This window comes from Amphibalanus amphitrite, unplaced genomic scaffold, assembly GCF_019059575.1.
Source record: "Amphibalanus amphitrite isolate SeventyFive unplaced genomic scaffold, NRLGWU_Aamphi_draft 000897F_arrow, whole genome shotgun sequence".
Classification (NCBI taxonomy): domain Eukaryota; kingdom Metazoa; phylum Arthropoda; class Thecostraca; order Balanomorpha; family Balanidae; genus Amphibalanus; species Amphibalanus amphitrite.
Genome location: NW_024882391.1, coordinates 55001 through 79894, shown reverse-complemented (window position 1 = coordinate 79894; position 24894 = coordinate 55001). Strand labels below are relative to the sequence as shown.

Below are 24894 nucleotides of genomic sequence, written 5' to 3'. Positions count from 1 at the left end.
GAACGCCGGCATGTTCTATGAAGCTGGTGAGCTATGTATATGCAGTGATTCTCCATCCGGTCATAATAACCTACTTTGCCTGGCTGTCTGCTCAACTCGTCAGTCAACTCCAGCGCTCTCTGTCTCAGTGAGATATCCGCTGGCAAGAAGTCTCGACGTCGACGCACTTCCATTACCAGCTTCGTATTGTGCTAACTGTATTGTATTGCAATGACTTGATTGACAGTTCCTTCAACGTTACATTCCCGCGGCCAGCGCGTCTATATATACCCACATTAAAATGCGCCTGGACGTTGAACCGCTGGCCGCGGCCAGGATGGCGTGTGGTTGCGGGCGCTCATGGGCCACAATAATGGAATTTGTGTTGCGGCTGTCTCTGGTCCTGGACACGGGCCGATAACGGGTGTGATATCTGGTGCGTTCGGCTGTCTGAGATGGTGGGCCTCGGCCTGTTGGGGGCTGAGATAGCCTTGTGGCGGGCCGAGCGATGGCGCCCAGATGTGCACGACCACTGACTGCGCTGGTTGTCATATTGATTGATTGATTGGCACCGTCAAGCATTCCCTCACAAACCTTTAACACTAACTGTCCTCACTCTAACAATACTAACTTGCGAATCCTTTTCCAGCCATTCCTGCTTGGCGGTGCCACCGATCGGTGTATACCTACACGTGTGTTTGTATAGGCAGATTATCAGTTATCCGATGATTACCTAATACAATACCGGTGACTCCGGACATGCAAAAAAAATCAACTAGTGCACACGGACTGAACACATTGTATGTAGAGTCAATGATGCAGTTTCAGATAGAGCAGTGTAGACTGAGCAGTGAGCAGCTGATGTCACCATGGTAGGCTGGGGACCGGCCGGCCGCGTCGGCGGAGCGGGCAATGAGAGCACCCGCGGCCTCCGGGCGCGCGGGCCCCCATCCCCGACAGCTGGCCTCAGGGCGACCACAATGAGGGTGCACCACAATGGGACGCACATCTGTCGTATGATGAACTAACTGTTCGACCGGAGTGGGATAATCCAACAACAGAATGGCGGCAACCATTTAGCAAAACACCCCTGAAGTTTACATTAATGGACAAAAGTAGCACAGATTAGGTAGGCACTTATTTGATTTCAGGGGACACCAGCATGACTGTATACCTACAGTGTATAGTATGCCTACTTGTGGAAGGCCAGTCAGGAGAGTCTTTCAGTGCATCTGCTCCGAAGCAAACGCCAAAGTTTTTCGTATCCAAGGAAGATTGGGCGCTGACTAACATTGGTTTGCTAATCGTACGATTTACACCCTGCTCCTAATCAGAAGAATAAAGGCTAGCCTCTTCCTCACAGCTTTTTTATTCTAGAAGGAAGACAACAAAACACGTTTATCATTCAAACTAAGCATCATTGACATACACTGCTATTTTCCCGTGCGACGTGCTTTGCCAAGCCCCAGTTACACAAAACACTGGGCCTAAAATGCACCCTTGTGGTCCTGTGCGACTCCCTGCGTGCAAACGCCAAGTCTAAAACTGGCAAAGCACTGAACCATCTGTCATCGATGCCGTACTACCTCTCGGCTTCTCAGTAAGCGAATCCGGCTAATGACTACTCGACGCTGGCAAACGCCCTTGAAGTTCTATTCAGGCGGCATTCACTAGCGATAGTCCATTCTTCACGCAAATTCACATTATCCATGTGGCGCCTATGTGTGAAGACTGAAGAGCCAAGAGCCTGAATCATTATGTTTGCATGTGCAATGCAAGTATTTGCTTGTCGAAAGCTCAAAGCTGAATCCAGTCAGCTGTCAACTACAGCATCTTACAGATTATGTCTACGCATATGTCGTTCATCAACGCTTCCCAGCTCTGCTCACCGCTAATGAAAATAAGCACTGCCGATGAATAGCCGTCAGGAAGAAAAGCCTGACTCATTTCTCCGTTGGAAACGCTCTACCAAGGAAGAACTTGACCTGTTCCTCCGTTCGAAGAACTCGAGGCTGCTTGAACTGATTCAAAGTGGTCTGAGTGGTATCAAAGACGTGCTGACGATAGGCAGCAAAAGTTCCCGGGCGAACACGCACCACCCTCATCGGACCAATCGAGGACTTGACGCGGAACGACCGGTACACAAAGTGCTCTTGCTGCAGGGTGGCGTCGATGTCGTCAGTTCGCTGTGATGGCAGCGAGGATCCGGAGAGCTCGAGCAGCACCAGATAGTAGGGAGGCGAACCAGCCGAGTCGGCCGACTGACCACCGGCAGCGGCTGGGTCCAGCACGCTCTCAGCAGTGGTGAAGTCCACCAGCTGGTGGTCCGGCCAGCCGTCGACGGCCCGTCGCAGCGCGCCCGTGAACGCTGCCTCCGACACCTTCTCCATGTGCACGTTGAGCATCTGTTTGGCGCGGAACTGGAAGTCGACGGTGGGCGTGCCGTGGTAGGAGCCGACCACGCGCACCACGTCCCCCATCCGGTACCGGTACAGACCGGTGGCGTTGGTCAGCACCACCTCGTACAGCTGGTCCATCTTGACTTCTGAGGCCAGCAGCGGAGTGGCGCCCTCCTCCACCTCCCCATACTCGTCCACAGGCAGAAACTCCACGAAGTTGATCCTAGGGAGCATGGCGTAGGCAGGTTGTTCGCCAGGGTTTTTAATGTTGAAACCCACTATCCCTTCAGAAGCTCCGTATATTGCTGACGTGATCGAGAGTTTGCCCAGGTAGGGCTTGCATCGTTCACTGTAGACGTCCATCGAGGATCCAGAGCAAAGGGCCATCACCTTCTTCATATGAGGAAACATCCTCGGCACGATACCGTCGAAGCCTCGTTCGAACTCCCTCTGCAGCTGGGCAGCTCTCTCGGGGTCGGAACTGAGGAAGGAGTTGATCGTCTTCCGTTCCTTCTCCGTGACATCGAGATCCGGACTGAGCCTGCCACAGCGGATGTCTTCGACTATGCTAGGCCAGTTATTTTCAAGAAAATGAAGCTGGTTCCATAGGGAAAACACAAAACCGGCATCCCACATGCAAACTTGGACGTCTCGTAGTGCTAACACCAGGCCCACGTGAAGTGCTTTCGAGGCTGTGGTAAATATGTTAGCCTCTGGTAGCATCGTATACTGACAAGCAATTCCTGTAGAGGACTGAGCGTGTGCTGAGCCTGCCCCAATTTTCACTCCCGATGGGGAGTATCTCCAGCGAGGTGCGACCGGCAGGAAGACGATTTTCCGAAGGTTCGAAGGAAAATAACATATGGCTCCTAACATGGCTACGTATTGTTCAAAGAGGCCGCATTTCGTCATCGGGATGTGCTTGCTGACGCCGGTAGTGCCCGATGAACAGTAGAACGCGATGACCTCTTCGCCTGGGCCAAAGAGAGCGCGCAGATCACCCTCCATTACACGATCAATGTATGGCTTGTAGTGACTGTATTCGGTGACCGGATGCATGCGTCGAAAATCCTGAAAAAGAACAAAGTAGGACTATCATAAAACGATCGTCACATGCATTCAATTACAGTACTGGCTTGCTTAATTTAAATGCGTCTTTGAGTCGTCCCCGTTGGATTTCTCTAGCACAACCAATCACCATGCCCTGAACAGCAATCGTGAAAATACTGGCGAGTGGCGGGCCTTTTAACCCGCGCCCCACTGCACAGTGGGGATTTTTCCGATCTAGCACGTCTTTATTCGTAGAGGGCAAACCATAGGTAATATTGTAGCCAGATTGTGCACAGATGTTGGCTGGTGTGTTCTGGTGATAATTTTACCTGTAAATGTGCATAGTGAACATAGTATAGGGGGTTCAATTGGACCCCCGGCTCAGCCGTTTGGCCCCTGATCAAGCTAGAGCTTCGCGGAAAAATCAAGCGTGCTGCCTATGACGAAATGAGGCCGAATATATCCAATTTCAAAGTCCAAGGCCATTAGTTGACTTTCCAAGTCAGCTTAATGACCCAATTAAAGTTGGGAAATCGAGACCTCTTGAAACTTCGCAAAGGTAGGGTGTTACGGGGTATTTTGGGGTGCTGATCACGAATTTCATGCTAATTTTGATCACAGACGATGTCTTTATGCATTTAGGCCAGGTCGGGTCAGGTCAGGTTAGAAACCATTAGGCGTCCTGCCGGCCATTCATAGTAGGTGTCAGCTAGGGGAAGATGGGGGAACACCGACCCCCTTAACCTTTTAGGGTCTAGTCACGTAATTTTTGGCCAAATGATCAATCTCTCAGTTTCATTGGATTGCCGCATCAATTTTACATGCATATCAACCAATTGTTTTCTTGTAGTGTCGTTCATAATTGCATTATTCCACATTTAGTAAATGTCTACATTTTTCGGGGTAACACCGACCGTTGGGTAACACCGTCCGAGCTCAGCAGGCAACGAAATTTGCAGATTGCTGGACTATTAAGTTGTTCTTCTTATCGAAAATTCCGAGGCGTTTTAGTAGATTTCTAAAATACAGTGGAAACGATTTTATTATATCCCTGGGACAATGTAGTAATTATTTATATAACTAGGCGACTAAAAGTCCCAAAATTTCATTTTCTCGATTTTTTTATTATTCTCTAAAAAGAAAACATAGAAACAACGGTCTTTCATTATTTGAAATGCGCCACTCCTGGGTTAGGTGTCACAATGTGCTTTTAGATACCGAATTTCCCATGTGGGCGGTGTTACCCAAGTGTCTGCATTTTTCTTAAAAAATCCTTCAATATGGCAGCATGACAAAAATTTCGCTCGAGCAGGAGCACGTAATGCTTGGATGAGTCCTAATTATGGCATTAAATACTACTTCAGGACTAATGTCTGTCAAAAAAGATTAGTTTTCTTCTGCTTATTATGCTAGAAAAAGTATAAAACGCATTCACGAAACGTAAAATTAGAAATTTCTCGCAAATCACCTAAACCAATGCGGTGCACTGCCCATACCTGCACTTCTGTTGTCGTAACGCTGCCAAAAGACAGCCAGCTGTCGCCCTAGACCTTTTTATATTTCTGATATCAGGGTGGGCGGTGTTCCCCAAAGGGCGGTGTTCCCCCATCTTCCCCTACTACTGATAGCTTCGTAACATGGTACGAAGGCACCAGAACTACTTCGTAAATATTCAAATGGTTGCTAAATTCGAAATCAGCACCAAAAAGTACCCTAGAAACAAGTAAAACCCGAAAAAGTGAACCAAGGTCATCAAAGGTCAATGACCTTGACTTGACCTTCACGTGACCTCATCACCCACCATAATGCATGGCACCAACATCATTTCACATATTTGAGCGTTTAAAACCACAAAAAGACTGGAAACCGCGGATAATGTGAACTGGCATACGCCGAATCACGATTCCGGCCAAACATGGTCTCGAGAAATATGCCACAGGTCAAAGGTCAGTTGGGTCAGAGTCATGAAAGTTTTAAATTGATGATCTCGAGGGCACCGAAAGTTTCGTCGCGATCGGCCGCTTTTTGCGCGAGTAATTTGCGGAAAACCATGGGGTTTTATCCGACCCCTCCCCCTCCCCCTCCCCACAAGTGCAAGGGCTAATAAGGTTACGGTATGTATTATTTACACTTGTCATCCTATTCCTAATGAATGTGTCTCAGAAAATATGCATCATACAAATCACGAAGTAAAATTATTCGCCTCTGTCCGGAACATACCTATATCGTGCTGTTTGCCCTAGCGCTCCTAGAGTGGGGTGTTAAGATACTCTAATGTGAATATTCCGTGTTCAGGCAAGTTCCGGCAGCCAAACTAGGCGTTGACTTGTGCAGGAGAAAGTGGCGAATTTGATAGGATATATTTCGGAGTGGAAAAGTGTGGAAAACATTGTTGATTTCCTACATTTATTTAGAATACCATTCCTTCAACATGGTGTCTGTAAGGGTTTTTGTAAATGGCATTTTTGTGACCTTAGTAAGGTTGTGGCATACTTTCTGTTTGCCATTCCATTCCCAATAAAGGTGCCTTTCAGAAGATATGCAACTTTAAGACCTCGCAAGATTAAAACCAACGGGACAGGACAATGAAATTGAGCTATACTTTCGGGCCTTACTGAGCCCATTGAATAATCACGCATGAGTGTTAACTTTGGGCGCATTTTTCCTAGTCTTGCTGTGGACATACAGATAAAACAATGCCATATATGAAAAATTCAGACATTTTTTAGCCCCACTGACACAATAAATAAACAAAAATCCGAAAAAGATTTTTTGAATTAAGAGACGCTAGATCGGAAAAATCCCCACTGTGCACTGGGGGGGGGGGGCAGAATCTGCCCTCCTCCCGTTTTTCACCAATAACTTCTAAACGCGTTTTGGCAGCGACGTCAAGATTTCAGTACCTTACCATACATCAATTTAACACGTACCCTGAAAATTTGAGCGAAATTTGTCGGAATTTTTTTTAGAAAATGACGGTTAGGTGACGTCATGTCACGCCATTTTCGCCTCAAAAACGGCAAAACTTCAAACGCCGCTAAAATTTTCATTTTTAAAGGAATCAAGACGTAACAAAAAAGGTTATACGTGATTCAACTTCGTTTATCAAATGGCTACCTCGGTTTTTTGAAAATTTTGGATTTAGCCCATTTTTTCAAAAAGCTGACTTTTTTTGGAAAATAATTATAAAATCCAAAATTTTTGGCGTAGGTCTAAAAAACCGGAATATAGGTCAGAGAAGTGGTCTATGTGCACCTACATACCAGTTTTTTAGAAGAATCGGTTCAAAAATGTGGGAGTTATTCAAAACTTTATGACGTCACGACACACAAAATTTTAGAAAAATGATTTTTTTTTTGGAAGTTCTAGACCTCGTACGAAAACAAAAATAGCACCATTCGATTTGCCGTGAAAAACTGCATCGCATCAGTGAGACACCTTTTTAGGTCTTAACAGCAACGTCAAAATTTGACCTCACTTGATTTGACCTTGACCTGACCTCGACCTGAAATTCATCCAGAGGTGGTCCATATTACTCATTGAGTGTGCCTATTGAATTCTATGAATAAAGTGACCCATAAAACATGTGTCGCACATGCCCTTTTCTATAGGGTTTTTGGTGACCTGACCTGATCTGACCTGACCTTTACCTTGACCTTTGAATGATTTTGTATGCAACGAATATTGTCTTGGAAGCCTAAGAACACGTTTTGGGCAATCAGTCTCAGTCCATTCTTCGGCAACTACGGTGCAAGGCCGATACTGTAGAAACTTGCATTTTGTACCCTTGACCTGACCTCTGACCTACTTAAGCAAAAAATAGCTCTTAAGATCCGCCTTGTTGAGAGCTTTCGATTGCCGTTTCCTCCGTCTTTCTACGACCATCGGTTCGGAAGTTAGACGGGGGGGGGGCAGAATCTGCCCCCCCCCCCCTGGACGCGTATGGCTGAATAGCCCAGCGGGGCGCGGTTTAACAATTTGTCCGACAGATAAAATGGATTGATCCTACATTCGTTAACCCCTTGATATCAAAATATCCTGTTTGTTTCAACGATGCTCCTGCGTAAGCGTATCCCTACCTCGAGTGAGTGCATGTCCGAGAGTCGGTAGGCCCGTCCATAATCACTGTCTGCATGCCGCTTCAGGGTCTTCAGTACAAACTTCTCTTGTGCGCTTGAGAAAGAGGCGTATCCTGCGCTGGCTTTTCTCCATTTGAACAAGCTCATCAGATGGAAGGCACGACGTACCAGGTAGGTCAGAATCAGGGAGCGCCAAGTGTAGAACTTTGATCGAGGCAGCAGAGCCAGGTCGACCGCCACCGCCACCAGTAGCCCCGCTACGCCTGGAAAGAACAATAACATATTTAAAAACATAACATCCGGTAGAGAGGTGGGCTGTGGTGAAAGCTCATTAGGATGAGAGTGCATACTGCATGGGTACAAACATAGGCATATCAATTCACGAACAAAAATGTTATATGCTTAGGTTTTACCCATGCCCGAGGTAACCATTAAAAATAGGATTCACTATAGGGGAGAGTGGGGTGGGTTGTATCAGTTTTTACTCCGAGACCCATAACCTCGTAACTATCCGTGATAAACTCATTATTTCCATACTATCTCCTCCCTTGATTCTTCTGCTTTTTTTGTGCAAAGTAACTTTTCCGCTACCTCTACCAGTTTTTCTTCTACGGTCTGCCGAATAGAACAATGTTTTTGATACAACTTGCCCCATGGCTTGGGTGAGTTGTATCACATGGTGGGGTAATTTGTATCACTATGTACCTATTTCACGTTTCAGGGAGTGTGCTTGCTACTGGTTTTGAACATAACAACAACATTAAATGGGGTTAATACAATGTATATGCTCAAAGGCTTCACTTTTATTAGACCAAACTTAGGTCAATGCAATCCGAACGAAACATCGAAACGAACGAAACATCAACAAACTAGATGCAAAAGTGGCCCGTTAAAAGCAAAGAAGCCAACACATTGTGCCGAAATGGAACGAGTATTGACTAGCTACCTAAAAACGCGAGACAGGGCCTAGCTTTCGCGATCAAAAGCAACATGCCCATACATACATACATGTTACAACATACCCCACCCGGCTCTGATACAACATGTACCTCGCCGCCATCTTGGAAAAAAAATCCTCGTGCTCAAAAACAGCGGATAGCTGGAGAAATCCATTTTCACTCACGCAGCCTTAGAACCTACCCTCACCACCGCTACGGAGATCTTTCAAATTCGTGCACATCTAAATGCCCAAAACACACATTTTCTTGCAACTCATTTTTTTAGAATAACATTTAAAAAAAACATAAAATCGGCTCTCACCTCGAGACGCGTCCACCCAGCCACACGACAGAACAGGGAAAGATGGCGCCCGGAAAACCTCGTCGGCTGGTCGTGTCACGAGCGCTATCTATTGGATAAGTTTGGCACAATTCGCCCTGATACAACTTGGACATGATACAACTCTCCCCGCTCTCCCCTAACGGCATTTCTGATTTCCATCGCCTAAAATTCCAGTTATGAAAAAGACAATGCACGATATGAATTCAGCAAATTTACTGGAACAACGTTTCAGCAAAAATCACGCATTGGTGATACTCGCTAAGCGCTATGTGGCGGATGGCGCTTATACAAGCGTCTCCAAATCTCCCTCAAATACTCTTCAGAATTGCGGGGGAGGGAGTGTAAAATGACACTATCTTACACATTGCGCATTGTACGCGGGTCAAATATGGTACATAAATAATAATAAACTCACCTGACAGTACGGACCACAGCAGTGTCGTCCACCATCTTTCCATTGTGGACAGACTTTCCAGCACCAATCGATCTCAGCCGTGGGACTCACACTCACTGCTACGCCAGTGTGGGTCTGGCGGCGTCTGACCAGACCTTCGCCTACCGAACGCTCTGCAAGCCCTGCACCAATCCTCTGTGGAGTTCTCCTCCAGATAAACTATGTTTGGATTAGGAAATCCGCAATGATTTCTGCTCCACGTCATATAAACTCTGGATTACTGGTCTGGCTTTGGTACTGGACTAAATTTCGAAACAGTGTCAACATATCAGGCATTGAATAATGTGACTCTATTTGAGCTTATGCTTAGCATTTTTTAAAAATAAATTTTTGGTACTTACCCGAATTCCATACATTACACATTGAACATTGAGCTTGCGCTTTAGGGAAAAGGTGCAGGTTCTGTCCTGTCTTTCTCACAACATGCTTCTGTTGTCCACATCAACGTGAGGCGTCGCCGTTACCGGCACATTGCACTTCATAAAAAATGCATTTTTAATGCATACCTACATAACAATTTACCTGCCCCTTTTCACGTAACAATTGTCACTGCCTAAAATGGTTATGTCGGAACATCACATCAGCAGCTCCTCAGTCCTCAAACGTTTATAATCCTGAGTAGATTGAAGCTAATAAGATTTAATGAGTACAAAAGACGGTCAGCATTTCAACACAATTTCTCTGGCAATTGGAATTATTACAGAACAAATAAACGATTTTGGAAGAACAGAGAGCGTTTGACTTGGAAGACTAGATGATGCATCTAACTGAATACAGCTCCGTAGGATGCCTCCGTGGGTGTACGGCTATGAAAATGTAAAGAACGATGCAGTAATATAATGTGATAAATCTTTTGTTATACAATGCATTAATCAACCGCACTGGATACACATACACAAGAACTAGAGGCGTTCCGATCACCGCGGCAACTTGTGCACTGTGCAGTTCCCATCAGTGGCCTCTGGACAACACTTCTCGCCTGCTAGACACCTGACGCTCACAGCCGGGCCCCACCGAACGTCCTATCGCCGACCGCACCTCAGTGCACCAGCGCACTCATTATCGCTCCCGTTTAGCATAATTTCGGTCATTAGCATAGCGCACTAGGGTGGCCTGGAATTCCGTGAGCGTTGCGATCCCCTTAGACAATTAATGAATCACAGTCAGGTTATGAACCAGAGCACCTACCGAAGGCGGATATCCCCACGGAGGACTAATTAAAACGGAACAATAGCCTCAGTTTGAAATTCGGGCCAACAATGCTACCCTGAACGCTCCAGTCTCTAGCCAAACGGTCATTCCGGTATTCCACCATTTTCCCTCCTCCTCCTCCTCCTCCTCCTCCTCCTCCTCCTCCTCCTCCTCCTCCTCCTCCTCTTCCTCCTCCTCTCTCTCTCTCTCTCTCTCTCTCTCTCTCGCCCTACCCCACCCCCTCTCTCACTTTTTCTCTCTTTCTCTCTCTCTCTCTCTCTCTCTCTTCCTCTATCTCTGCCTCTATTTCATCCCTGCCTATTTCATTTTCGTTTCTCTTTCCCCGTATCGCATGATTCCACCGTCCCATCACCATTCCACCCCTTCCCCCTCGTGCAGAGGGCACTTACCTACTAAGCTGCGCAGCTCCCCTCCACCCCGGTAGCAGGAGTAGTAAAGTAATCTTGGGTAGCAGCATCTGCCCCGACAGTATCAGCACTGCAGTGTTTGATGACAAGATAGAACGTGAATAAGCGAGTCGCGAGTAAACAAAGGGAGGAGCATGCAGTTGATCCTGCGTAACCAGTGCTCCAACGATATAATGCCGCGAGATCTGATGGCTCTAACAGAAGATAGCTAGACCATTTGCATGCAGCAATGCAGCGAGAAGTGCTAGCAAATGGAGCACGTCTTTTGGAAAATGCTTGTAATTTGTGGCTGTCGACGCCGTTCGACACATTTGTTTTGCCCATTGTTAGATATACAAATCGTAACCATCGCTGACTGCGTAAAGTTGCAGCGATTGCCACTGCTCGCTGGTGCTTACTATGGGTCTTGATTAATTATCCGCAACCACGCTAATTGCCTAGACGGACCGAGCATTATGCATTGGTGCATGTGGTGAGAAGCCAAATATGTAAATCTGTATCAAAAACAGCATTTTTAGTAGTAAAATGTCTTTTCGCTGATTTTATATTCAGGCATGCATGGGTCTCCTATTAAACATTTTTCCATTTTGTCACAGTTTAGGGATCCGCGGAACGTGAAATGTAGCATGCCTTCGATGTTCAATCATAAATTCCAGAGTTATTAGCCATTTTTATTCTGAGGCCTGATCGGTTGAACATACATCCCGCCACACAGCGTCATGCCTCTCAATAGGTCTATTTATGCGGGAGCCTGCTGCCTAGTATTCTATGACAGTAACCGGCCCGAGACCGGGACGGTCCCAGCCCATCCCGAGGGGAGGCGGCGATACGAGATGGAAACAAGGGCTGGCAGCGCGCACAGGGCTGGGAGGGCTCTGCCGGGCAGCAGCACTCAGGCACGCACAAACAGACACAACGAGGTCCCACAGGAAACTCTCCCGGGCAGACGAGTGCATCAATTTGTAATGATACATCCTCAACAGGCAAAACAAGAGCAGGGACGCGGGAAGCGTATGCGGAGGGTGAAGTTGATGTCATTGAGATCTTCGATGCTGGGTGAAGGGGCTTGAAACTTTCTATGATCGCTGGGCACTGGGCAGGCGCTGACAGGATGGCTAGGTGGGCGGAGAAGTCTGAGTAGCAGGTGTCACAACAGCCGTGGATATTACTTTCGGCCCTTTCCTGTAATGGCTTTATGAATGGTTCCCGTCAACAAGCCTGCTCGCTCAGCGCAGCCTGCTGGAAAAGGAAATCAATGAAAAATGTAGACAAGAGAAGAGAGAGAGAGGGTACCGGGAGAGACAGAAGGGAGACGGGAATATGCGGACGAGAGGATCGAGTCACTCGCGGTGACCTATAACATCCCTCATTGACCTGCGACTTCAGGTCAATCCCATCAGCCTGCGCCGGCTCCCAACTATGCGGAATCGTTCCGCAGAATGGGCGGCAGGGTGCGATATTGGCGCCGCCGAGACGTGCGGCTGCTCAGTAGTGGGGCCGAGCCATTGATTGGAGACCATAGACCGAGACTGGGCGCGGAAAGTTAGCCGGGGCAGGCCTCCCTCGGCTGATTGGTATTCCACGTTAGGAGCGACTAGATGATCGCCGGCCTGGCTCGAGACTGGCGCCTCGGGAGCGATATTCTGCAGAGTGGCGTGAAACAGATCCTCGACTGGACGGAGCAGCTGCCATATTCCGAGAAAATTGGGGCGCAAAATGGTTCTATTAAAACCAAAACTTGTTATTAAGCTAGGAGCTGTAGGCAATGCTTGTCATTTGTCTAATTTCCTTCCTTCCTTCCTTCCTTCCTTCCTTCATTCATTCATTCATTCATTCATTCATTCATTCATTCATTCATTCATTCATTCATTCATTCATTCATTCATTCATTTATTCGTCCATCCATTCATTCATGCATTTTATTTCTAGTTTCGAGAAAATGTGAACGTCTAAAAAGAGTTTTGTCCATGCGATCAGCAAGCAATCATCGTTGATATATTTTAGACTTCTGTCATCCAAGGACTTATGTCGAGCGCGACGGTTTTCAAGAGTCACCGATTACTGCCCTGGGGGAAATGCGAGCGTGGCGATCGGCTTTTAAGCCTTTCTTTGTCAGATCTCCACTTCCTCTGCCCTGGTCCCTGGCGCCGGTCACCCCCTGCTGTCAGCGACTGTGCGCGGCACGCTGCCGAGCCAGCAGCCGCTCTGAGCCAAGCTCCCGACTAATGCCGTAAGCCGACCATCGTCTCTCGCGGCTCATCAATAATGCCCCGTGAGCTCCAGCAGCCCCGGAGCGGACACAATCCCTGCCGCGATGACTCCGCACCGCACACTAGCCCTCCGCTCAGGTCCGGCCGGCGCAAATTTACATGTTTGGATCAATTCGTCCCGTACGGCCAGCGGCTGTAATAGACCATCGAAAGGGATACTCTCCAGCCTCTGAGCCCCAGCACGCTCTTAGAATCCATTTCCGAGTAGTGTGAGTCGATTATGGCATGACCATCGGCTTATCATCTTCCTTTGTTTAGGAAATCAACTGCTGACGTGATAGCTTCACGCTTAAATTGCTCTTTATTATCAAATATTTGTTCATGACAGGAGGGGGGCTGACGCGTGGGGAGCGGGGGGCTGGCGCGTGCCGGCCGGGCCCCGCGCATACTCTTCAAAGGAAAGCAGGCAGTGCGGCGCGGCACAAACTCTGATATTAGGAATATCAATCACAGATGGACGGGACGAAAGGGGGCGACGGCGACAGCGGCGGCGGCGACGGCGGCGGCGACTGCCGGGGTTTTGTTCGGCCGACCGCGGGAGCCGGGGAGTCCGACGACCGGGGACAGGCCGCTTCCTGCGGGACGGCGGCCCGTGTTGTGTTCCTCGTCGCTGCAAGCGATGTGAGATGAAGCGAGGAGATAGGCGCTGCGCTGTATGTGTGTGTGTGAGAGGGGGCTCGGGGTTGAGGGGTCTAGCAGAGAGGGGGCTTGGGGAGGGAGAGCCTTACAGTGAGATGCTCTCGGTATGACGCTGGAGCGATGCCTCTTCATCGCACACTGCATCACTGGCGGATCCTGGGGGGGGTCCACGGGGTCATGACCCCCCCCAAAAGGTCTGAGAGGGTCATTTGACCCCCCCCAAAAGCCGAAGACCTAAATGCGCTATAGACGCCGTCTTGCATGCTCAAAATCACCTGTCAAACACTTCTGAGCTAATACCTTTGTTTTTCTGGATCGTGTTGCGTGAAAAGGCGTATTGAAGACCAGAATCTTACTCGTTTTTGTCTCAACCGTGCGAGCACCAGGGGATGATCCAGGAAAACTCCAAGGGGATGGTCATGAATTTAATTCGTGGTGCCCCTACCTATACGCAAAATTAAAAACTCAACGGATTTCGGTCACTTAATTTTGGTGATGTCCTATTTTCATTTTTTATTTTGTTTGTTTTATTTTTAGTGCCCCTGGGCCCTGGCAGGTCAAAATCACGTCTGAGGCGAAAGAAATTCACGGGAATCCCAAAAATCACGTCAGGACATTCAGGGCCCTCTGACCAGCCTGACAGCTAGGGCCCTTCTTACTTCCTGGGGCCTCCAGTGAATAACCGCTAGTGTCTGTGTCTGACCGCTAGGGCCCCTCTGACTCCTCAGTAGGTAGGAGGCCCTCTGTAGAGGAGGTCCTCTGTAGAAAGGAGGCCCTCAGTAGAGAGGAGGCCCCCTGTAGAGAGGAGACCCCTTTAAAGAGGAGGCCCTCTGTAGAGAGGAGACCTGCTGTAGAGAGAAGGCTCTATGTAGAGAGGAGGCCCTGTGTAGAGAGGAGGCCCTCTGTGGAAAGGAGACCGCCTGAATGCAGAAGGCCCTCTGAAGAGTGGAGACCCGCTGTAGAGAAGAGGCCCTCTGAAGAAAGGAGGCCCTCTGTAGAGAAGAGGCCCTCTGAAGAGAGGAGGCCCTTTGCAGAGATGAGGTCCTCTGGCTCTTTGAAGAGAGGAGGCCCTCTGTAAAGGAGGCCCTCTTAAAGGGAGAGACCCTCAGTAGAGAGGAAGCCCTCTGTAGAGAGGAGGCCCTGTAGCTTCTGTAGTTAAGAGGCCCTGTGAAAAGAGGAGGCCCGCAGTAGAGATCGGTGGTCCTCTGTAGAGAGGAGGCCCCCTCTGTGTTTTGACAAATGTTTTTGCAAATTTTTCGCGGCGCTTCGCGCCGCCGATTTATGTACATACGTACAGGTCAATACGAAATCTTGACTGTAATTACATAAACCAACCGTGTCAAATTGAATCAGAATTCATATGTGTGCTGTAAAGGAACTCCGGCTTGTACTGCAATGCTAAAAGGGTGGTAAAATTTGTGTTTTGGAGCTGTGTTTCGACACATTCTTTTGCAAATTTTCTCGGCGCTTCGCGCCGCCGATTTATACACCAATCAATAAGAGAGAAATAACAGTGACTGTAATAACACCAACCGTGTCAAATTGAATCGGAATTCATATGTGTACTGTGAAGGAACTCCGGCTTGTACTAGCATGCTAAAAAGGTTGTAATATTTGTGTTTTAGAGCTGTGTTTTGACAACTTTTTTTTGCAAATTTTTGCGGCGCTTCGCGCCGCCGATTCATACACAGGTCAATAAGAGAGATCGTGACTGTATGCTACTATTTACTAATGCATTAGGCTAAAAGTGAGGTAACTATATCTACTTCTGGGTTTTTAAGTCGGTCGACCCGCCTCCCCCCCCCCCAGTAAAAAATCCGTGGCGACGCTCCTATATAGGTGGGTTTCACTAACTAAAACTACTGAGCCGAGTGACTTACGATAAAACTTCATCTTATAAACGACGAAGATCAAATGTCATTTTTTGATCTCGACATACTCGCTCCCTACCCCCCCCCCCCGGTCGTCAGAATTCATTCACCAGACCTGGTATGTCGGCCGACTGGTGACCCCCCCCAAAACGACCCCCTAGATCCGCCCTTGCACTGCATCTCGTGTCCTGCTAACATGGATGATGCAGAATTCAGTGTCAAGTAAAAATTCAGGCCTAGGCTGAAAATTGTTTGTTAGCCCTATATTGCAGACATGTGGGCTCCCTTAGCGCAGCGTTTTAATGGCGCTCGCGATGTGATGACACTGTGTAACTAGAAACTACTTAGCATTCCACAAAGATGGTGCGGCGCACAGCGTTTCGGTAACGTGACATTTGCCAGGACCAGGGACGTACTCAAGGGGAGGGCAGGCGCCCCCCCCCCCTTCGGGTTTTCAGGGCCCCCGGATGGGATCAGGGCCCCGTGGGCCGAAGGCGCACGTTAGCCAAAATCAAGTCGCGGGTGGACGAAATTCACGGGAATCCCAAAAATCACGTCAGGACATTCAGGGCCCTCTGGCCAGCCTGACAGCTAGGGTTCTTTTTACTACCTGGGGCTCCTGTGAATAACAGTTAGTGTTTACGTGCGACCGCTAGGGCCTCTCTGACTCCTCAGTAGAGAGGAAGCCCTCTGTAGGTAGGAGGCCCTCTGTAGAGAGGAGGCCCTCTGTAGAATGGAGGCCCACGGGATTCCTCCCCCCCTTGGCCAAATCCTAGGTACTAGGCCATGACATGGGGTATGCGACATGATCCTGGAGTGCAACACTGCCACTGCTTAAAATATCAGGCGACTTTTGGATGGCTAAAAAAAAACACTGCAGGGCGTATAAAAGTTCTGAATCTTTTCAGACGCGCAAAATAGTGTCAAACAAGGATTAGCGGATGCCGTCCTCCCACTTCAACTCAAGGGATCGTCGCCAAAGGCAACACAAACCGGGTAAACATTCCATGCGCTTTATTAGTCATTGCACAGTGGGAACTGTCGGCTACATATGTCATCACTGCAGTCCGCATATGTAGGGAAATATCAAAGCAAATGTTATTTAATTTCTTCTTGCTTGAGATGGAATGAAATTAGGTACTGCGCATTCACTTCATAGCAGATACTTGCTACGAAACTTGACTCTAGAATAACTAGTTGTGACTGATGCAGAACCTATAGTTCTCTGTCCAAGAAGAACTTGACTTGCTCCTCCGTCCGAAGAACTCGAGGCTGCTTGAACTGATTTATAGTGGTCTGAGTGGTATCAAAGACGTGCTGACGATAGGCAGCAAAAGTACCCGGCTGAACACGCACCACCCTCATGGGACCAATCGAGGACTTGACGCGGAACGACCGGTACACAAAGTGCTCTTGCTGCAGGGTGGCGTCGATGTCGTCAATTCGCTGTGATGGCAGCGAGGGTCCGGAGAGCTCGAGCAGCACCAGATAGTAGGGAGGTGAGCCAGCCGAGTCGGCCGACCGACCGCCGGCAGCGGCTGGGTCCAGCACGCTCTCAGCAGTGGTGAAGTCCACCAGCTGGTGGTCCGGCCACCCGTCGACGGCCCGTCGCAGCGCGCCCGTGAACGCCGCCTCCGACACCTTCTCCATGTGCACGTTGAGCATCTGTTTGGCGCGGAACTGGAAGTCGACGGTGGGCGTGCCGTGGTAGGAGCCGACCACGCGCACCACGTCCCCCATCCGGTAACGGTACAGACCGGTGGCGTTGGTCAGCACCACCTCGTACAGCTGGTCCATCTTGACCTCTGAAGCCAACAGTGGAGTGGCGCCCTCCTCCGCCTCCCCAGACTCGTCCACAGGCAGGAACTCCACGAAGTCTGCTTCAGGCACTAGGGCATACTCCGGCTGCTTTCCGGGTTCTTTGACATTGACGCCAATGGCACCTTCGGAGGCACCATATACTGCAGAGGCAATGCGCAAGTGTCCGAGGTACTTTTTGCACCTTTCACTGTACACAGCCATCGAAGTTCCGGAGGACAGGGCCATTACCATCTGCACGTTTGGGAAAACCCTTGGTACGATTCCGTCAAAGCATCGTTCGAACTCCTTCTGCAACTCAGCGGCCCTTTCGGAGTCGGGGCTGAGGAGGGAGTCGATTGCCTTTCGCTGCTCTTCAGTGATATCCAGTGCCGGACTGAGTCTGCCACAGCGGATGTCATTGACGATGACAGGCCAGTTTCGCTCCAAAAATTGCAGCTGGTTCCACAGACTGAAGGAGAATCCCGCCTCCCAGAAATAGACATCGCGATCCCTGAGAGCGAGCACGAATGCTACGTGCATCGCCTCCGCCTCCTTCCTGATGATGTTGGCCTCAACAGGCATTGTATACTGAGAAGAGAGTACTTTACTGGTGAGCCGGTGTGCCGAACTTGGTCCGATTTTCACACCCGTTGACGTGTACCTCCATCGAGGCGCGCATGGGAAAGTTGCCACCTTGTACAAGTTCCAGGGAAAGTAGTACTTGCCGATGAAGCCGTACATACAGCCCACTACTTTCAGGTATTGTTCTTTGAAACCGGTCCTCGTCATCGGGATGTACTTGCTGACGCCGGTGGTCCCAGAGGAACAGTAGAACATGGCAAGCTCCTGGCCCGGACCGAAGAGGGCTCGCACGTCTCCTTGCATTGCACGTTCAATGTAAGACTTGTAGTGACTGTAGTCGGTAACCGGATGTAGACGGCGGAAGTCCTGAAAATAAGAAGACGGAACTAAGAAACCCGCCTAAATAGCGTTGGGCGGGTGTTGGCTCAGCTGCGTTCCTCCCATGATATCATATCGGTTGGTCTCTCTAGAGCAAATGATCTTGTTGGTTTGGTTCACCTATGGATTATGGCTTTCCATGATGTTCTTCGACGTAACTAGCGTCCCGACATGGGTTATTTGATTCTGGAGTTGGTGGGCACAGTGAGAAGCATAGGTAATCGTTTAGTATACATACCTCGAGTGAGTGAATGTCTGCAAAGCTGTGATGTTGTCCATAGTCACTGTCGGCATGGGTCTTCACGACTTTCAGAACAAATCGCTCCTGTGCGCCACGAAGGTCCGAGTACTTGGCGCTGACTTTCCTCCAGTTGTACCAGCCCACCAGTTGGCAGTAGCGACGCACCAGGTACATCAGAACCAGGGAGCGCCAGGTGTGAAAGCGTGATCGAGGCAGCAGAGCCAGGTCGACTGCTACCGCCACCAACAGCGCCACGACGCCTGTAGACACAAAAGGCACTGTTCTTAACCATGCATTCGCATTGTCCGCTGCCGTGATACTTTTTGTGACAAAGCGGAAGCCAATGAATGCCAAAAACTTTGAACCAACAAATCAGCACAATCGTTTGGGTTTGCTTGGCTTACTTTAGCCTGATGTTCTTGTTTTATAATTGGAGCCGTCTCCTTGAAACGTTGAAAAAGGAAAAGAAAAATCAGCACCGAACGATTACACCGATTAAGTACCTAATAAGCGTACTTCGCATTGTATTAGCGTCATTCGAATCGAATGTGTCTCTTTTATGTAGGCAGTGGGCTAGATTTTGACTTCTGCAGAAGCAAACGAGCATGGGCATTGGGCATTACTGTTGAAGTGGCTCTTGCACTCTCGGGTACTCACCGGAAAACAGCCAAAACATCACGGTTGCCAGGCACCCTCCCATTCTTGTTCTTCCAAGCTTTGCTCTTTATCTCAAAGCTGTGATGCTGCACCCATTCCAATAACAGCCGCCAGGTCCTGAGACGTTCTGTTGTCACGAGCCTGTGCGTTACCAGGTAACCTGCGCTGACCGAATATCACCCATCAAAAGCTTTTGACAACTGATGTTCGGCTAAGGAGTGCTTTGCGTGGTAAAAAAACACTTATATTTAACTGTCACGATTTGGCAGTTTAACTGAGTGGATCATTGGAGACCGAACAATCACTACGGCCACCGAGGACTCACTAAACGAATCGAACAAGCGAACATCGCTACATTATCTAAAAACAGGGCAGCGACTGATAGCTTGTCGCTTATCTCGCTTCGAGAGCAGATAGAGAGCCGAGTATTGGTTAGAGTGGCGACTGCCAGGATAGCATTAGTGGGACCCTGTGTAATGTTCTCAAATCGTCCATTCTCAAAGAACATAGAGCTCAGTGAAACGTGTATTGCGGCACATACGCGAAATGCATAAGCAGCTGATGCATCCCGCAAACATCCAAATCACCACCGTGCCATGTTTGCATTAGCAAGACATTCATCAGTACCTACCTAGCTGAAGATAGGCCAATCAGCAAAGGCGTATAGCCAAACGGAGTCAAAGTAAAATGTCAACAGCATTACGAGTAACCTAAAATGACTAGGCGTAGATGGAACGGCACCTAAAACTCTCTATCCAAGAAGAACTGAACTTGCTCCTTTGTTCGCAGAACACGAGGCTGCTTGAATTGATGCATGGTGGTCTGAGTAGTATCAAAGACGTGCTGACGATAGGCAGCAAAAGTGCCCGGCTGAACACGCACCACCCTCATCGGACCAATCGAGGACTTGACGCGGAACGACCGGTACACAAAGTGCTCTTGCTGCAGGGTGGCGTCGATGTCGGTTGTTTGCTGTGATGGCAGCAAGGGTCCGGAGAGCTCGAGCAGCACCAGATAGTAGGGAGGCGAGCCAGCCAAGTCGGCCGACCGACCGCTGGCAGCGGCTGGGTCCAGCACGCTCTCAGCAGTGGTGAAGTCCACCAGCTGGTGGTCCGGCCAGCCGTCGACGGCCCGTCGCAGCGCGCCCGTGAACGCCGCCTCCGACACCTTCTCCATGTGCACGTTGAGCATCTGTTTGGCGCGGAACTGGAAGTCGACGGTGGGCGTGCCGTGGTAGGAGCCGACCACGCGCACCACGTCCCCCATGCGGTACCGGTACAGACCGGTCGCGTTGGTCAGCACCACCTCGTACAGCTGGTCCATCTTGACCTCTGAGGCCAGCAGTGGAGTGGCACCCTCCTCTGCCTCCCCAGACTCGTCCACAGGCAGGAACTCCACGAAGTTTGCCTCAGGTGCTAGGGCATACTCTGGCTGCTTTCCGGGCTCGTTGACATTCACGCCAATGACGCCCTCTGAGGCAGCGTACACGGCGGAAGCGATGTGCAGGTGTCCAAGGTACTTTTTGCACCTTTCGCTGTACACAGCCATCGAAGTCCCAGAGGACAGGGCAGTCACCATGTGGACGTTAGGGAGAACCCTTGGTACGATTCCGTCAAAGCCTCGTTCGAACTCCTTCTGCAACTCAGCGGCCCTTTCGGAGTCGGGGCTGAGGAGGGAGTCGATTGCCTTTCGCTGATTCTCAGTGATATCCAGAGCCGGACTGAGTCTGCCACACCGGATGTCATTGACAATAACAGGCCAGTTTCGCTCCAAAAATTGCAGCTGGTTCCACAGACTAAAGGCGAATCCCGCCTCCCAGAAATAGACATCGCGATCCCTGAGAGCGAGCACGAATGCTACGTGCATCGCCTCTGCCTCCTTCCTGATAATGTTGGCCTCAAGAGGCACTGTATACTGGCAGACGAGTACCTCACTTGATAGCTGGTGCGCTGAGCTTGGTCCGATCTTCACACCTGTTGATGTGTATCTCCAGCGAGGTGCACATGGGAAAATCGCCACCTTGTACAAGTTTCGAGGGAAGTAGTACTTGCCAATGAATCCATAAACGCAGCCCACTACTTTCAGGTATACTCTTTGAAACCGGTCTTCGTCATGGGGATGTACTTGCTGACGCCGGTGGTCCCAGAGGAACAGTAGAACATGGCAAGCTCCTGGCCCGGACCGAAGAGGGCTCGCACGTCTCCTTGCATTGCACGTTCAATGTAAGACTTGTAGTGACTGTAGTCGGTAACCGGGTGTAGACGGCGGAAATCCTGAAAGACAAACCAGGCTAAAATTAGCGCTTCAGTGTACACTGTACTTCAATCCTCGGTACAATTAATTGTATCGTGAGGTCTGTGCCATTTTCAAGTGTTAAGTGTAAAGCTACAGGTTATCAAGTATGCCCAAAGGTTACAGGGCACAGGTTATCGTGAACGGTGCTCGAAGCATGCGACGCTTGACCTTTGCCCTGAGCTGGCGCCGTTGGCAATAACTGATCTTACATCAAGGATCTCGCTTAAGAAAAAAAAACTTAGCGTCCAATGAGATGTGATGCTACCCGTATGTTACAATACTCTTCCGAAGATCCTACTGCAGTCGTTCTTAAAGGAAATGGTTCACTTTTAACATGGGGTTTTGAACTGGAATAGCAGTTCCGTAGCTTGAGCTGAGACAAGTGCAAATCAGGAGCTTTTACGGCCCAATGATCACCCTAGGCAATGATATTCCATTTCTCGTCCCGAAAAAGGTGCCTTGCTGAGGAATGTGTGCCTTGCAGGGACCATTTCCCTGTTTTAAAACTTACAAGTTCTTCCTATATTAAAATATATCAAATAATTATTTTTTTTATAAAAAGGTCTTTGCCGATCAATTTTAAGCATAAAAAATCATAAACCTATTACAAAAAACTAATTTCGTGAAAGTGAACTATTCTCTTTAAGCTACGACTTCTCAGTCGCTCTTGTGTGAGCTAGAAGATGTCGATATATGTTACGGCACACGAATAGACAATGAGTTTTGGGAATTACAAAACGCATTGGCTAAAATGCAGTTCTATTTTCTACCATATTGTTGTACTTCAGCTCTGGATTCGTGGTTGTTTGACAGGGTACGTTGCATGATCAATATCCAAAAATATTTGCTGGTTTGATGATGGATTACATACGCTAGGTAAGACGCGAAATCGAGTAGTACAAACCTCCAGTGAGCGAATATCTGCAAAGCTGTGATGTCGTCCGTAGTCACTATCGGCGTGGGTCTTCACGACTTTTAGAACAAATCGCTCCTGTGCGCCACGAAGGTCCGAGTACTTGGCGCTGACTTGCCTCCAGTTGTACCAGCCCACCAGTTGGCAGTAGCGACGCACCAGGTACATCAGAGCCAGGGAGCGCCAGGTGTGAAAGCGTGATCGAGGCAGCAAAGCCAGGTCGACTGCTACCGCCACCAACAGCGCCACGACGACTGGGAAGACAAAAGGCATTGTGTTAACCTGCCTTTACCATATTTTTTTGCGACAAGTCACGATATAAAAGGTAAAACTGAAACGTTGACCCTCGCGGGATGAAGTCATCTCCTTAACACGCGCAGTGGAAGGGTTGCGAGTACTACGCCCAGTGGAAGGGGGGGGGCGGATGTCGCCCCCCCCCTAAGATCTCAGCTCCCACTGGAGCTAGAAAGACGAAATTTGGAGGGTAAGTGGGGGCCATAGGGAACTCTGTTGTGTGTAAATTTCATGACCCTAGGTCAATATCTTCAAGGTCAAATGAGGTCAAATGTGGTCAAATCTGCTATATTAGCGACTTTTTCGCGTTTACACGCCGATAACTTAAAAAGTTACCGGCCGATTTTCTTTTTTCTTTCACTATACGAAAGAACAAACATTTGTGAGTATGTATGGTGAATTTCTAGATAATCCAACAATAAATATGGCAGTTAGAAGCCTGCTAAGGGTAAGATGTCGCCGGCTGAAGCGGGATCGGCCGACGCGGGAAACGCGGCAATCACAATTTTGTGTTTACACACTTATAACTCAAATTGTTACCGGCCGATTTTCAAAATTCTTTGACCATATGATTGCCTGTACATTTCTCAGTCTTCTCGCCGAATTTGACGCGAATCTAATGTAATTAGCGGTAAGGAGCGCGATGTAAAGACGGAACCGTCCCGCCCCGGCACAGTCTACAATTCAGGCGGCGCGTAACGGCTAGCGCCGGCCGCCGCGCCGCCGCGCCGCCGCGGCGGCAGGATGTTTGACTTTACACCGCTATTACTAGAAAAGTTGTGAACCGATTTTCTTATTTCTTGCACGATAAGATCTGCAATTCAATTCTGGACAGGTAGCCGAAATTTCACATTAATATTATGTTTGCGGCGCGAGTTATTGGCGAAAAACAGGAGGGGTGGGCGAAATCCCCCCCCTTCCACTGCGCGTGTTAAAACAAATGTGAATTGTTACACCTAAGTCCCTACTTATTACAGGCATGCTTTATATTGCCTTATCCCTCCAGGCGGTGGGGGGGGGGGGGGGTATTTTTCTGCCCCCTCTTTAGTTTTTTTTTCTATATATCTCCAGGACAGCTGCGCCGATCGTCACCAAACTTTCAGTACCTACCCTCCCGTGAATAGCTTTTACACATTGTGACCAAAAGTGGTTCCAAAGGCTTTGATATGTCGGCCGCTAATGACGTCGGAGTGTCGTCATTTCTGCCATTTTCGACCCAAAACAGGTTTCGCGGGAAGAGCTGTCAGGCCTACGGCTTTAGAGATACAGACAAATGTTTTTAACATAGCAGGTGTAGAATTAACAGGGCTACAAAACTGCTATTTCGGATTTTTGATTTCGCGGGAAGAGCTGGCAGGCCTACGGCTTTAGAGATACAGACAAATGTTTATAACATAACAGGTGTAGAATTAACAGGGCTACAAAACTGCTATCTCGGATTTTTGAAATTTTGGATTTTGACCCCAAAAAAATAAAAAAGTACCTAATGTTTTGAGTATAATAGGCAAAAAATCCAAAAAGTTTCTTTGAATTTCCAGAAAAAAAACGGAGTATATGTAATAGTCTCTACCGTCTTCTATCCACATACCAAATTTGAGATCGATGCCTCTTTTTTGGCCAAGTTATAACGAAAAAAAAAACTGCTCGAAGTTGATGACGTCAAACTAAATTTTTAGCAATTTTTACCACATAGCGCAAAACAAAGACCATCATTAGACTCTCCGTGACGAGCTGCATCGATTCAATACCCATTTTATGCAAAACTATCAACTTTGAAATTGGACCTTTTTGACCTGACATTGACCTGACCTCCACCTGAAAGTGACCTAAACCGTAGGCTGATGGTCTTATAACCAGCACCATTGAGTTGGAAATGAAACATTGGCCCTAAAACATGCATCGTACAACCCTAAAGTTGGGTTCATGTGCTGACCCTTCGTGACCTGACCTGTGACCCGACCTGGTATTATCAGTGACCTCCAATAGCAATATATGTACTAGGCAACTGACGCCCTATCGCTGATTTTCGACAAAATGCGTTTTACTCAATGTTATAGCGGATTCCCTAGAAGAACCGTGAACGGCGAAATACT

At 48.6% G+C, this 24894-nt stretch overlaps 2 protein-coding genes across 3 annotated transcripts in view; both read right to left on the bottom strand.

Moving 5' to 3' along the window:
- Nucleotides 1-1323: 1323 nt before the first annotated feature.
- Nucleotides 1324-9462, bottom strand: LOC122367797 (jasmonoyl--L-amino acid synthetase JAR6-like). The gene is made up of 3 exons (XM_043341212.1): nt 9204-9462; nt 7508-7770; nt 1324-3449 (listed from the first exon to the last, which is right to left on the bottom strand). The coding sequence occupies exons 1-3, from the start codon at nt 9244-9246 to the stop codon at nt 1923-1925; spliced, it is 1833 nt and encodes a 610-aa protein (XP_043197147.1). The 5' UTR covers nt 9247-9462; the 3' UTR covers nt 1324-1922.
- Nucleotides 9463-16638: 7176 nt separating this feature from the next.
- The window catches only part of LOC122367809 (GH3 domain-containing protein-like), an 8900-nt gene continuing 644 nt past the window's right edge, over nt 16639-24894 (bottom strand). Inside the window, exons 1-3 of one of the 2 annotated variants that reach the window (XM_043341230.1) lie at nt 19300-19896; nt 18640-18902; nt 16639-18389 (exon numbers count right to left, since the gene is read on the bottom strand). In XM_043341230.1, coding sequence (XP_043197165.1) covers nt 16857-18389; nt 18640-18902; nt 19300-19342 — 1839 coding nt within the window. In that variant the 5' untranslated portion in view covers nt 19343-19896 and the 3' untranslated portion in view covers nt 16639-16856. Of the gene's footprint in view, nt 18390-18639; nt 18903-19299; nt 19897-22498; nt 22762-24894 lie in introns of those variants that run through there. The other variant, XM_043341229.1, reaches the window with a different exon arrangement.